Here is a 15,382-nt window from a genome sequence, read left to right on the forward strand (position 1 = left end):
ACACCGAGGGTTCCGTACGCTTTAGTATTTGTTATAGCGGTAACAGAAATACATCATTTGTGAAAAATTCAAGTGTCTATCATGGTTCATGAGATACAGCCCGGTCACAGACGGACGAACAGACAGACAGACGGACGGACAGCGGAATCTTAGTGAGGTCCCGTTTTACCCTTTGGGTACGGAACCCTAAAAAAGCAATCTAAGCTATTTTTCATTTCATTCTAAGAACCTCTGTATCCATCGCCGTCGATGTCACCAAGATCGGCGATGGCGTTCCCGAACCTCGCGCCGTTAGTGCATGAGCCGGTCACATGACCTGCGTAGTCAAGAATAAAACCGGTAGCCTGAAACAGAGTATAGATTTTTTAAGCAATTAATATGAGAATAGTGAGAAATGAAACTCACGAATGGAAAAATTTGGTAATGCTTGAATTAATCTTCAACCTGTAGTTAATTATTTGAACTATAAAAAATGGTTGGTATTTTATGATAAAATAATCAAACTTAATTAATAATATAAGTATAAAACCAGAGCTAGGAACTCTGATTTGATATTACAACTTTGTACCTAAATACCTACAGTTGTGTGCAATATAATAGCAGTACACTCTGCGACGAAGATCGTCTTATAGAAAAGTTATTTTTATTCTGGATGTCTTGGGTTTAGATGTAAAGCTTTGATTGGAAATAATAGGAAATTAAGTTACTAAGGGTTTTACGCTTTTATAGGAATTTTCGCAACTTAGTAAAAACAGCCGATTTTCATGATATTTTTTTTACTTCTAATATCATTTAAGTGAAGGTTACAGTTAATTTTGAAACAATATCAAGTAATGCAGAATAATTATATAAAAAGATACAATATTATTGATCTAAAGTTATAGTTTTCCCTTAATTATATTTTCTTGTGTACTGCTATTATATTGCACACAACTGTACATGTTAAAACATTAATGTACATTACTGTTTACCTCTTCCTTATTTAAATAAACGTACACAGCTCCTTGGTCGTATACGTCTTCTCCCTTGCCGATGAAATTAGGGGCTCCCACCAAGATGTCTGTTCTGCCATCAGCATTGATGTCAAGACAGTTGAGACTTGCTCCAAAGTAGGCGCCGAGTTGTGGACCTTCTATTTTTGCTAAGATTCTGAGAGGATCTGCTTCCCGGCTTGCAGGTTCGAACACTAGAACCTGGGAACCATTTTCAAGTAGTAGTAGGGTTTCCCTCGTTACAAAAATAGTCAGACTATTTATATTTATTACGTATTAAATATGTTGAAATTGATTTGTTTCCTTATGGGAACTTTCGAATTCCTCTATTCGAAATGTCTCAATATTTTTAAAACTTATTTGATGTTTTACCTGACCGAAGCCAAATTTTGCACGGGGCGCGCCAGCTACGTAGAGGATTCTACCGCCATCCTCAAAAATACCGGATTCCACGCTGTACCCTGAGATTAAATTTAGTATCACATTAAATTTTACTATACATATTTGATAATTACTTATTTTGAGTAGGGTAAAGGCACCTATTACCGTGGTAGTTAAGGAACTTTTCAAAAGAGATCCAAAAATTAAGGGTATCAATGCTGTCTAACAGCCAGGATTTTTTTTTTTTCATCAGAGCATTTAATGAACTTTCCGTTTCACACGTTTTTGGATTCATTTTGGGTTATTATATGTATTAAAATATTTTTTGAAGCCAAAATGACAAAATCTTCTATTACCGTGGCAAGGGACAGGCTGTGATTCTATTATCGCGAATTGAGCTTTCATTACCGAGGGTACAATTGGCATGATTTTTCTGCACTCGTTAACAGAAACCAAACTCAAAATTCGAAACCTAATACCGAGGGTTAAAACAATAATAACGACGTGGGTTCTGTATATTATTTTTGTGTCATTAAGTTTAATAATGACACAAAAATAAAAAGTAAAACTATAGGAGTATGTTTAAAAATAAGAGATATATTCGAAGAGATTATAATTACACTTTGGCACAATCAAATACTATTAAATAGTTAACTTACCAAGTACCCACGAGTACCTGTATAACAAGTTATAAGTTGAATGTTTTACATGTAAAACAACAAAAATTATTGTTAGTAAAGTTTTACTAAGGACGTATATAACAAATAGGCCTGCCTGTTATTAAATAAAGTAATTTTTAAATGCTATAAAGATTGATAAGAGTTTGTCTTACTGACATAATTAGCTGCACAAAAAAAACAAGTAAGTAACATTTTCTCATAAGGCACAGCGTAAATTATAGTCGAAATTTTATAAGCTGGACGTTTACCACCTGAGTGAAAGTTTACCACAGTGAAATGGTAAACGTCCACATTATAAAATTTCGACTATATATAAAAACATGAAATTTTTTATTTCTAATATTTTTGATAAGGTAATTAAGTTAAATAAAGTCTCTCACATATTATGTGTTATAATTTACCCGTTTATAACTAACAAATCACAGTACTTTTCTTATTGCTGATTCTTATAGCTAAAAAAAATCATGTCTGAGATTTTGGACTACTGTATAAATAAAATTATATAAAAAAAAAACTAATCGGAATTGTCCGGCAGTTGGGTACCCTTCCTTGTCTGTCAGAGTAATAACTGAATCAGAAAACAGAAGAATTTAAATCTGATAATGATAACTGAAGTCTAAATTTTATCAACGAAATCTGTACTTGCGGTACCCTAAATGCGATATTTCAATACAATACTAAATAGTCACTCGGTAATAGATAACTCTTTAAGAGCCTATTACCGATCCATTCGATATTTCTCTGGGTCGGTAATAGATTTCTATACATTCTATTACCGAGGGTAATCTGATCATACCATCGGTAATAGGCTTAATTGGGAGTTTAATTAAACCTAATTCCGACCCATAAAAGGAATAAAACACAGATGTTTTTTCAAATCAAATCAAACACGTATATTACAAGCTTCTTGTAAAGACAAAATCACATAACTGGCAAGTAAATTTTAGGTTTTAACTCAAAATAAAAAAAAGTTGACAGATTAAGGGTTCCCATAGAAACAAGGAAATCGGTGCTGAAGTTTTTGTTAAAAATTAAGGGTTAGTTGAATACTTTCCATACCACGGAAATAGCTCTTTAATAGCGTGAATAGATCAAGATTGGAATAAATAAAAGAAATTATAAAATTGATAATTTGTACCAAAACTAAAGAGTAAATAACAAAACTACCACTTTTTCTATTAACGTGGCATACCACGGAATTACTTACCACAGAAGTAATTGGCGCCTATCACCGCTGTATTTTATTTTCAATTTTAAACGTATTTCCCGGTCAAAAACTAAGTTAAAAGTAATTCAAAATCGTGTAGAAAACAATACACAACCTCTTAAAAGGCATTGCACTAGTTTATTTGCCATAACTATTACGTAAAACACTAAGTAAGATTGGAGTGCACTTACCTGTGGAGTCACGCGTCTGTATGGAACAACCGGTTCTTGCGCCGCCGTCGCACAAACTGACGAATCGCGAGTTTTTTGTTACACTCACACAAATGCACACTAATGGGCACGATAGACCAATGAATGGGCTTGTTTTGTGTATGCTTTATTTCTTAGAGAATAGATCTGTTTGCTTGCAAAATGCGTATTTGTAAACACCGCGGTGTTAGACGTCGATTTTGATACCCGCGTTAATAGGCGCCGTTACACCTACTTATATGTATAATACTTTGTTTACTCTCTGTATCTCCTAAGATTATGGCTGGTAATCAATATAGTTTAAGTACCCTAGTTACTAACTAACAACTTCCGGAATTATCCAAAAATGTACCTATTTATTAATCTGTTATTTTGTTAAGTACCTATCTGATTTACGCTGCGATATAATAAAATGTTTAGTTAATGAGCCGCATAAGGATATAATGATAATGTTATCACGGGCCAGGAAGATCTAAAAATGACTCACGCAATGCTAAAATGGGACCGCTGTTTCATTGTGCCCAACTGATCCGAACTAAATAGATAACCTGACCAATCTGCGTAGGTACTTACTCATAAATAGATATTTCGCTGCTTGCTTTTTTCTAAATTTCGGTCATCGACTAAGGCCACTTGCCCCATCCAGGGTTAGCCACTAACTCAGGGTTAACTGGTTAATCCCGGAGTTACCAGTAAAATATAACCCTGTGTTAACGGTTACCTCCGAGATAATCGCTAACCCTGGAGTGGCTATAGTATGTCTGCGTGCGTCTCTATTTGTTGTGACAAATCTTTAGGTTTATGAAACTGCTGAGGATGCTAAACTCGCCTGTGCTCGGAAAGCGATTGGAATGACAATGAAAGATATCTCAATACGATTATTTGAAGCCGTTGGTCTGTGGGATAGGCACGGAACACAGTCAATTATGGAAAAAGTTGATCGATCGTTTCTCGTTTGTTTTTAGTAGCTTTGTACATTTATAATAATTATTTAGACTGTTACTGCCTTATTCATAAACGTGTACTAAAGTTACGATGCCACTGATCATTCGTTTGTCCCTTTCCGACGTATTGGTATGATGGAAAGGGCCAAACGATGATCAGCGGCATCGTAACTTTAGTACACGTTTATGAATAAGGGGGTTAAGGAATATTGCTTACCTAAATAATCATCGGGACCAACATCAGGGGTGTAGAATGGATTGGTGGTCGGTTTCTTGCTCAAGTATACACTGTTAACGTCGGGACTGTACATATAGTCAACAATTCCTCCTGAAAGACAAAGAATTTTTATTTTGTCAATAAATAAAAAAAAAAAAAAAAATAATATGTTGGAAGTGCGTACAAAATATATCAATAATAGTGGCTTTCCATATCAAGATGTAAGGTACAATTGCCAGAAATAAAGCTTATCCCTAACACTATAGTAATATTCCCTCCTCTGTAATCTCTGTATTGCCATAGAGAAATAAGTAATCTGCTGAATGCTCACTGACTCATACATATAAAACAGGGTTCCGACGAGATGCTTCCGTTACCCATGACCTTCAAAGCCATACCGATATGATGATGAGATACTTATACATATATTACTTATATGGAGTGAGTAGAAATAGACACGTCCACTAAATCAGCCTCGGTAAATCCAATGAGATGCTACCGCTGTAAGTGGCTTCGAACAATGCGCCGACTTGCGTGAACAGTTACGCGGTTACCATTGATGCCGATCTGCACACCGAAAAGCAGCGCGAGGCTCCTCGTCCAATGTGAAGACCGACTTAGTAGTGTGTGCATGTGGGCTACCCTAGATGGTCTGAATTGTAATCAACCTGTCCACTGCAGCAGCCCTGGTGCTCCTATGATGATGCTGCCGTTGCCCGTGACCTTGACCGCCATGCCAGCTTGCGCGTACGCGTAATAGTTGAGGTGCGTGCCGTACTGTCCGTACTCCTTACGCGATCCACCCGTCATGAAAGCTTGGTTTTCTAAAAATGGCATAAAATATTTGTTTATAAATGAGTGCCATTTCAGTTAGTACATACCCTGGCAGGCAAGAAGTCAATGAAGACACCAGAAAATTCAATGTTTTTATTTTTTTTAACGGGTAAAAAGGTAATTTTATTGATAATAAAAATATATATAAAAGTATCATAAAATGTTTTTTTTAAAGTAATTGTTACAATTAATAATGTAAACTATAAGTAGACTAAAACTAAAATATGACTAAATTAAATCTTAAATAACCTAAAATAAATCTAAAAATGGCCCCTGCAGCATAGTACCGAAGACACTGGTAGTATTTTTTTTAAACTGTTTATGTTTATAAATACCAAAATCAATTCTATATTTATCTAACTTAGAACTAATCTTATCTTATATTATATGGACTAAGGCTAAGATATGGGGATGCAAACCCTGCTAAGTTATTGAGTTACAATTAAATATTTTTATATGCTACTGAGTATTTTCATATTAATATCTATCAGTGTTTTTTTTAACAATAGCTTTAATATTACCTACTAGGTTTATTATTTATGCTTCCAAATATATCGATAGGAAAGAAACTTGAAAGTGAATTTGAAAATATATAAAATGACAGCTGTCAATATTTCAAAATACTGCGCGGCATCCCGATGGTAGTGTGTGGGTGTGTTTTGAGACACACTTTGTTATTTGTCATATTTTCTCGAATATTTTTTAGTTATTCATATATCCAATACTTATTCATACTTAGTTCGTATTGTAAATAAATTTTTATCCTTGAATAAGTTTTTCGCTTAATATAAAAATCATCTACCCGCTTAGGTAGCCGCTAGGCGAGCCTAGCTAGATTTAGATGAAATTTTGTAGATCACTTGACCAGAAAGCCGCAGCAAACACAATAGCCTCAAAAAGCCCAAATGCCGTGAACCGAAAACCGCAATTGTTCGACATTTTGACGGGAATATTCTCTTCAAAAACGTTTTTACAATACCGCGTATGGGTTTGTTCGGATGAATGTTTTTAATTTTAAAATATGGACATTTTATGTTGATTATGTATTTTGTGTAGCAAGTGAAAAATATAAAAATGTAAGATAATTCAATGACCTTTCTGCTATTTGGTGGTGCTATTGAAAAAATTGCAACAATGCATGTTTTTTTCATTAAAAATCATAAAGGTGTATGCGTTCTATTACCTACCCTGTTTTCTTACCTTATGCAAATAAAAAAAAACTTATTCAATATTATTTCTAGCCTTATGTTTTCTCAAAAATATAATTCTGTGGCCCTAATGAAAAAGAGTACAAGTCTCTGGCAGTTTAGGTGTATAAGGGCATAAGTGTTACGTGGAACTTACACCCCTTTACACCTGCGCTGCCAGAGACTTGTACCCTTTTTCACTAGGGCCACAGAATTATAAGATGCCCTTTTTTTGTATAAGATGCTGTACTTGGATAATGAAAGGATACATTTCCGTGTAACTATGTCATAAATTTTGTATGTCCTCATAGGGCGTCATGGACTGACTTACTGAACTCTGTTGCAACACCTTAATAATGTACATACATTATCATGTATTAGTTGTACAGTCATGTACATACACGACTATACAATTAACGCATGAAATGAAATGAAAAATATAAAAGTGAATACGAATATGAGTTCATTCATCTAAAAATGTACAATAAAAAGTGATAATCTTTTCAAATTTTATTTTATTTACTTGAAACTCAAACGCTTAACTAATTTCCAAACTTTGTTTTAACTTTCGAAGAAATAAATAAAAAGCGGCCAAGTGCGAGTCGGACTCGCGCATGAAGGGTTCCGTACCATTTAAGACGTATTAAAAAAAATCTACTTACTAGATTTTGTTCAACATTTTACCACTTTGGAAGTGTCTCTCGCGCAAACTATTCAGTTTAGAAAAAAATGATATTAGGAACCTAAATATCATTTTTGAAGACCTATCCATAGATACCCCACACGTATGGGTTTGATGAAAAAATTTTTTTTTTAATTATATGACGTTTTAAAAAAAAACTACTCACTAGATCTCGTTCAAACCAATTTTCGTTGAAAGTTTGCATGGTAATGTATATCATATATTTTTTTTAGATTTTTCATTCTGTTATTTTAGAAGTTACGGGGGGGGGGGACACACATTTTTTCACTTTGGAAGTGTCTCTCGCGCAAACTATTCAGTTTAGAAAAAAATGATATTAGAAACCTAAATATCATTTTTGAAGACCTATCCATAGATACCCCACACGTATGGGTTTGATGAAAAAAAATTTTTTTTTAAATTTTATGACGTATTAAAAAAAAAACTACTTACTAGATCTCGTTCAAACCAATTTTCGGTGGAAGTTTGCATGACAATGTATATCATATATTTTTTTTAGTTTTTTCATTCTGTTATTTTAGAAGTTACAGGGGGGGGGACACACTTTTTTTCACTTTGGAAGGTTCTCTCGCGCAAACTATTCAGTTTAGAAAAAAATAATGTTAAAAACATTAATATCATTTTTGAAGACCTATCCATAGATACCCCACACGTATGGGTTTGACGAAAAAAGATTTTTTGAGTTTCAGTTCTAAGTATGGGGAACCCCCAAAATTTATTGTTTTTTTTCTATTTTTGTGTGAACATCTTAATGCGGTTCATAGAATACATCCACTTACTAAGTTTGAACAGTATAGCTCTTATAGTTTCGGAAAAAAGTGGCTGTGACAGAATCGGACAGACAGACGGACATGACGAATCTATAAGGGTTCCGTTTTTTGCCATTTGGCTACGGAACCCTAAAAATACATACTACCGTCCAATACAAAACACATATAATCAAATAAAAACAAACTGACGTTAAGAAGGACCATTAGCATAATACAGCGGCAGCGGGGACCTGACGTACTTACCACTAACTGTGAATGACTTTTGAGATTGTTTCTAAGGTACTACGAGTATATTACTTAGCAATGTTTACGTTTACAATTTATATATATAATATAAAACTACTTTTGTCATATCAATTTGACACACGCTTATGTTTTTAGTATGGAACAGAACCCCTAGTATAAATTTATTCGATAGCGTGAGTCGTGACGTGACGTACGCGTTTGCGTTAAGTCTCATTTTGTATGGGATTTAGAAACAGCGCACCAAGCGGGACGTTTTATAAACTCAAAATCCCATACAAAATGACACTTAACGCAAACGCGTACGTCACGTTTCGCTATCAAATAAATTTACACTAGGGGTACAGTTTATGAAATGTAATAAAGTGGATACTTCAATAACTATTACATCCTAAATATTATTAATGTTATTTTTTTGCGCTGTGTGTAGACTGAGTAGACTTTAAATTTGCTTAAGGTCTTGAATCATAAAAACTTGTTAAGTTCAAAAAAATATATATAGGTATTGACACCATCCACAATAATCATGCCAAAGCTTTGTTGGATGTCATTAAGTTGCTGAAGGAAGTGTTTAATAATAATATCAACCGACTTTGCGATATTGGTAAATAAGAATAGCTTACAAAAAATATTTTAACTTGAATTTAGAAATTTTACTTTTAGAAATTACAAATAGGTGCGGTTATTTAGGTACTCACTCATGTCACCGAGAGGGTATAGCGGGATATTGCGTCTCTTCGTGTGCAGGTAGCACGCCCCGTTCGCCAGAAGATGCCGGTCCCCATACGGCCTGGCCCAGCGTGGTGCACAGATCTTAGAAAACAGACATATCAGAAGAGTTTTATGTTATGTGAAGGCAGAAAGCAGGCTAGTCGGTGCCTACGAAGCAGGAGGTCCCGGGTTATGAATATTTTCATTGTAAGTATATACACATATCTAAATATTATATTATATTATATCGTCTTCTAGTACCCATAACACAAGCCTTATTGAGCTTACTGTCGGCATACTCGTAGGTTAATCTGTGTGAATTCATTTCTATAATAGTTATTTATTTATTAAACTATATTTAGGTAATATCACCGTGTGGATTAACTTAACACGAACGCCTCGATCGTGATCGATTGAAGTTCGATCTATAAAATTACCCATGCCAGGTTTGGGCCGCCTTTGAGTTTTATAGGGATTAATTATGTGTAGTAAGTACTTACTTAAATTGTGTTATCGTTATTGTTTTGACAACATTAAAGGTAAATATTAAGGAGTGAAATTACAATAACATTTTCTTAGTGAAGTTAATATTCAAAAGCGTCTCTGGAACTACATGTAAAGGCATGAGCGGTAGCGTGTGCCACCGTTAACTTACAATAGATGATACTTTGTTTATTCCTGCTTATTAAAAACATAGAGAAAGTCATCATCTCTAAATAAATTTGCGCAATCGTAGTAGCTCGTACCAGCGAACAGTAGAAGCGCTGGTGGCCTAATGGTAAGAGCGTGCGACTTGCAATCCGGATGTCGCGGGTTCAAACCAAGGCTTGTACCATTGAGCTTTTCGGAAGTTATGTATTTCGTACATAATTTCTGAAAAGCTCAATGGTATCATTTGATATTTACCAGTCGCTTTTCGGTGAAGGAAAACATTGTGAGGAAACCGGACTAATCCCAATAAGGCCTAGTTTGCCCTCTGGGTTGGAAGGTCAGATGACAGACGCTAGTGCCTGCGCCAATTCTTGGGATTAAATGTCAAGCAGACCCCAGGCTCCCATGAGCCGTGGCACAATGCCGGGAAACGCGAAGAAGATGATGATAGCTCTTACCAACAGTTTTCCCGTTGGCACCACTGCGATGCTGGCACCAAACCACATGTCATCGCGGTAGAAATCTCTGGTACTGCTGAGACGAGCTGAAACTATTACCTAATTATTATTAATGTCAAACTTTACGATTCTCTCTTTTTCATGAACTAACAGGAAAAGTAAGAATTCGGTGGTAATTTAAATATAAAGAATTTTGGAATATTACAATGTAATGTATTTTAAACAGTATGTGTTTTCTTCATTTGCACTTGCTTTAAGAGCTTGATCGACACAAATTATAGACATTTGTGTGGCTTAGTTCTTTGCAAGTCCTTTAGGTTTATATGTAGAAATGTATCGGTACCGAGGGCATGGTAGGTGTAAAAATACCTTCATTTCCCAGATTCAACGGTGAGCAGGTGATATTCTTCATATGCAGGTCAGAAAGCGAACAGTTGAACACCGCACCAGTCGCCATGTGCCTCGATCCTGGTCTGATTGCCTTCGGAGCACCTACTAATAAATTACTGAAAAAATAGCAAGTTTTATCTGTGCTGGATTATACCAATTGCAACTTAACAGTTATCACTTAAATCTTGTTATGTCTTAATTCAGTGATTATATCGGCTAACAATTGTTTTGTAACAGTACATTATGATACAAGTGTGTTAAGTTGATCATTACACATGAGGCGATATTGTGCGGGCGAGCTGTAAGCGAGCGCGCAATAAGAAAGCCGATGTGGGTAATGACCAATGCACACGAGTTTCATACAACGTTTTTCAACACACTTGCGAGGAAATAACAAAACTTATTTTTTTTTTGTCAAAACAGGAAAAGTACAATTTTCAAAATGGTGGCTTATAGTTTTAACATCGAATAAATGCACCAAAGCGTGCTGGGCTTGTAAGCACTTATTCGCCAGTTAATTGAAGTAAGCTACCAACACGTTTTACAAGAAACACTGGGCGTTTTTGCTGATTTTCCATTGAATAAAAGTTTCATATGCCGCCAATAATTTTTCACCCGATTTTGATGGTAAAAGGCTATCATTCTTGGCTCTTACCTCTATTAGTATTACTGGCAGCGTAAATTTTATGTTTTTAACCACATCAAATCGTAAACAAACGCTAACAACGTAAAGAGAGACCGAAGCCCTCTTACAGGTATACATACAACGCGTCTGGTCAACTATATTGTAACTGCTGCAAAAGAGTCTTTAAGACCAAGTTCGGCCTGGCCAGCCACATTAGGGCCCATAATCGGCGTAATCCGTAATTGCTGAGGACTATACACGAGTATATATACATATTATGTGTTTTTCATTTTCAATGCTTGAAAATGACATTTTCGTCAATATATAAATTAAAAAAATGAATATATCTATGTTTAGTTGTTTTAAGTATATGTGTAAGTTTATCAATATATAGTTTATATTCATATATAGTCTCGGTTACTAATTCATTTACTTTAAAAGACACTGCACCTACTTAAACTTTCTGGTTTAACCCATTGGTTGACTAGTAGAGAATGCCTTAAGGCATTAAGTCCGCCATTTGTACTTTCATGTATTGTGCAATAAAGATTAAATAAATAAATAAAACTATTCCAATTTTATGACAAAAACGGAAAATGGCTGGCGTGCTATTTTTTTTAGGCACGATTCCAGTGCGCGCGCAAGGCAAAGGCGCGAACGAAATCGACAAACAGCCAATTAAAAAAATGTAAAAAGCTAATATTTACGTATTTATATTCGACGGATGGAGATCAAATCGATAAAATGTTGTCTATTCACTAATGTAATTTACGGAATAATTTAATCTATAAATTATGTTTGGTGTGATAAAACCTCTTTGAACTAACATTTGAAACCTAATAGTTGGTTAAAAAAATGTATTACCTACTCGACCAAATTAAGAAGGCTCCGTTTCCATCCATATTATTAGCAATTAGTAACCTTCTTAACTCAGTCGGACACTATAATGAAAAAGCACGATTGTTATAATATACTGAAGAAGCACGCGTGTTTAATATCTAGGATTATGTATGAGGCAAAAATCGGTGGAATAAAAACGCCGTTTTGAACAAGTGTGTTGAAAAGTAATTTGTTGAATCGTTATGTTATGTTTTAAATTTCAATATTGCTTGGATAAACAGATTAAAAATCCACATTTAATTGTATTATTGACTTTTCGTAACGGAAGCGAATGATAATCATTTGTTAGTACGTTGACATCCAGCTTCCATATAGTTTGATAAGAAACTTATTGTCCTAAGAGCTTATTTTTTGCTAATGATTTTATACCTATTATAAGTACATTAAGGCCTCGTAGATTCTAGTTCTCGCTCGGGATATCATGTTTTTTGAATTTTTATTTGTTGTATGTTTTTTTTTTTAAAAAGTTATCCATGAGGTCACACAAAAATAAAATTGCGCATTGTTAGAAACAATTTTCATATTTTTAGCTTTAGTACATAAATTGTTACAATTTTTTTAAGTGCGATAAGACCTATCTTTTTTTTATGTATTAGAATCTAAGAAAGTAATAAAATCTTGGCAACCGTATTAACATATGAAAAAGCGGAACCATTTTTCATAAATTTCGATCTCTGAACCTACGGCACCTTAAAACTCTGTCTATGTTTGCACTATGTAATGTTTTATTTAGTATTTATTTAATAATTCTGATCTGATTAAATAAGACTTCAAGGCCTTTGTTTAAATACCTACGACGTCAAGATAATACTTATTTATAATAATAATTCACAGTTTTGGATATGTAGGTATACCTATATTTTACTTATCAATTATATTCAAGCATATTCTCATAAATTACGTATCTCGGTATATATGTATAATTATATATAGGTAATTTTTTTTACTGGCTTACTTGCTTTATATTTAATAGGTAGTTAAATACAAGTATTTTAACCTTGTGCTCAGAGATGTGTAGTGAGTAAATACTCACGGGTAAATATTGAGTAAATAGTCAGTATTTACTACTCAATATACCCGTATTTTCTCGTTCATATCCAAATTGGTGGGTATGAACTATTTAGAGAGCTGCATATAAATTTGAAATATAGGTGTATTTTGTAAGCCGCTACTGGATTAAGTAATCAAAATTGAAAGAAATGTATTTTTAAGGGGGGCAATCCACACATGTAATTATCTGTCACAAAAAATATTCAGAAACCACGAAAGTGTTGTACTTACATCATTAAATATCACTTTTTTATTATCAATCGTTTATACCCACCTAAATGAGTAAATACAGGTATTTATCGGTAGTGCTTTGAGTAAATACTGAGTACTCGTGCTTTATCACAACGAACTTACCTATTTTCTCCAAAAACGACACTATAGCCGAAGAAATCTTCTTGATTATTGGAATGAAAAGTAATTTTACTACCGTCATGAAATACATCACCGCCATCACATAAACTAATTAGCAATACGCACAAAATCACATAAACACGCATTTCTGTCTATAATTACAACTATTTCTTAGTATTATGTTAAAGTACCGTCATTAGAGAGCACCCGCTCCGTCAGAGTTAAAATACATACTGATTACCGCCAACTTACAACTGTTCTGATAATGGATAAGTAAATAATAGCATTGTTGCAACTTTAGTTAAAATTTTATATTTATTTCTTTTTTTAGGGTTCCGTACCCAAAGGGTCAAACGGGACCCTATTACTGAGACTCCGCTGTCCGTCCGTCCGTCCGTCCGTCCGTCTGTCACCAGGCTGTATCTCATGAACCGTGATAATAGCCAGTTGAAATTTCTACAGATTATGTATTTCTGTTGCCGCTATAACAACAAATACTAAAAACAGAATAAAATAATTTTTTCTTTCCAATTTTTTTTTTTTTATGGTAGAGGAGGCAAACGAGCAGACGGATCACCTGATGGTAAGCGATTACCGCCGCCCATGGACACCTGCAACACCAGAGGGGTTGTTAGTGCGTTGCCGGCCTTTAAGATGGGAGTACGCTCTTTTCTTGAAGGTTTGAAGGTCGTATCGGTCCGGAAATACCGCAGGCGACAGTTCATTCCACAGTTTAGCTATCTCGAGGTTCTCATCCCATCACCGAAGTTAAGCAACGTCGGGTAGGGTCAGTACTTGGATGGGTGACCGTTTTTATAGATAATGGTACGGAACCCTTCCTGTGCGAGTCCAACTCGCACTTGGCCGGTTTTTTTTAGGATGACATTCGAAAAATCGCGGGACACTTGTGGATGCGACTAGCCCAGGATCGGGATAAGTGCCTAGAAGTGAAGAGAGGCCTATGCTCAGCAGTGGGCGACTGGAGGCTAAAATAATGATGATGATGATGATTTTTAATTTTAACTGCAAGGCTTGTTACTTGGTGTTGCATCCCGTGGCGGACAAATAAAATCGTGCATACCGTTAAAATATAAATCGCAAATACGTATATTTGCGATTTATATTTTCTATCGAGCTATTTTTATGGAAACATTTATTGAGTAATTCATTAATTTTACTAAAAGAATATTGATTTACTAGTTTGCTGAATAGCTATAGCTAGTCAAAACAAATAGGTGTAGGTGTAGCCGTACCTCACCTTAACTATTATTGGTTAGATTAATAAAAAAACAGAATTCAGTACCCCTAGTGTAAATAAATTCGATTTCGAAACGGGACGTTTTGGAAACTCAAAATCCTATACAAAATGAGACTTAACGCAAACGCGTTCGTCACGTTATGATGTCGATCAAATTTACACTAGGGGTACTGAAGTATTTATTTTAACTTATCTAAGTATAGTCCTAATATGTCCATAGTTTGATAAAATTGTCAAGTTAGTTAGGCGCCACAATAAAACTAGACAACAAATAAGCACTTATTTACATTAATTAGTTGCTCCTTTAGATATTTACCCTTATTCATGTTTACCTAATAAGTAAATGGTTGTTTGATATCTGCTGATTGAATTTTGAGATTAAGATTTACGATTATTTTACTTAGGAAGAGGTCATATATAGGTAGGAATCATCATTCTATCCATCTTCATGTTCAATAAATGATGTAGTGTATGTATTATGTATTGTTCGATTATCACCATTATTCCCCTGAGAGAAGGCTCAAATTGTAGTTGATATCTACATAATATAAGTCGCTCAACACTGCATGCATCGTTCAACACTGTAGATATTAATCAGGATGAAGAGGGTATTTTTTCTTA

At 34.6% G+C, this 15,382-nt stretch overlaps 1 protein-coding gene across 2 annotated transcripts in view; it reads right to left on the minus strand.

Moving 5' to 3' along the window:
* The window catches only part of LOC133534564 (integrin alpha-PS5-like), a 30,115-nt gene extending 16,102 nt beyond the window's left edge, over positions 1–14,013 (minus strand). Inside the window, exons 1-9 of one of the 2 annotated variants that reach the window (XM_061873729.1) lie at positions 13,507–14,013; positions 10,557–10,693; positions 10,188–10,273; positions 9,066–9,180; positions 5,299–5,454; positions 4,631–4,741; positions 1,365–1,453; positions 972–1,193; positions 230–344 (exon numbers count right to left, since the gene is read on the minus strand). In XM_061873729.1, coding sequence (XP_061729713.1) covers positions 230–344; positions 972–1,193; positions 1,365–1,453; positions 4,631–4,741; positions 5,299–5,454; positions 9,066–9,180; positions 10,188–10,273; positions 10,557–10,693; positions 13,507–13,649 — 1,174 coding nt within the window. In that variant the 5' untranslated portion in view covers positions 13,650–14,013. Of the gene's footprint in view, positions 1–229; positions 345–971; positions 1,194–1,364; positions 1,454–4,630; positions 4,742–5,298; positions 5,455–9,065; positions 9,181–10,187; positions 10,280–10,556; positions 10,694–13,506 lie in introns of both variants that reach the window. The other variant, XM_061873728.1, reaches the window with a different exon arrangement.
* Between the last annotated feature and the right edge of the window lie 1,369 nt (positions 14,014–15,382).

Source organism: Cydia pomonella, chromosome 2, assembly GCF_033807575.1.
Source record: "Cydia pomonella isolate Wapato2018A chromosome 2, ilCydPomo1, whole genome shotgun sequence".
Taxonomy (NCBI): domain Eukaryota; kingdom Metazoa; phylum Arthropoda; class Insecta; order Lepidoptera; family Tortricidae; genus Cydia; species Cydia pomonella.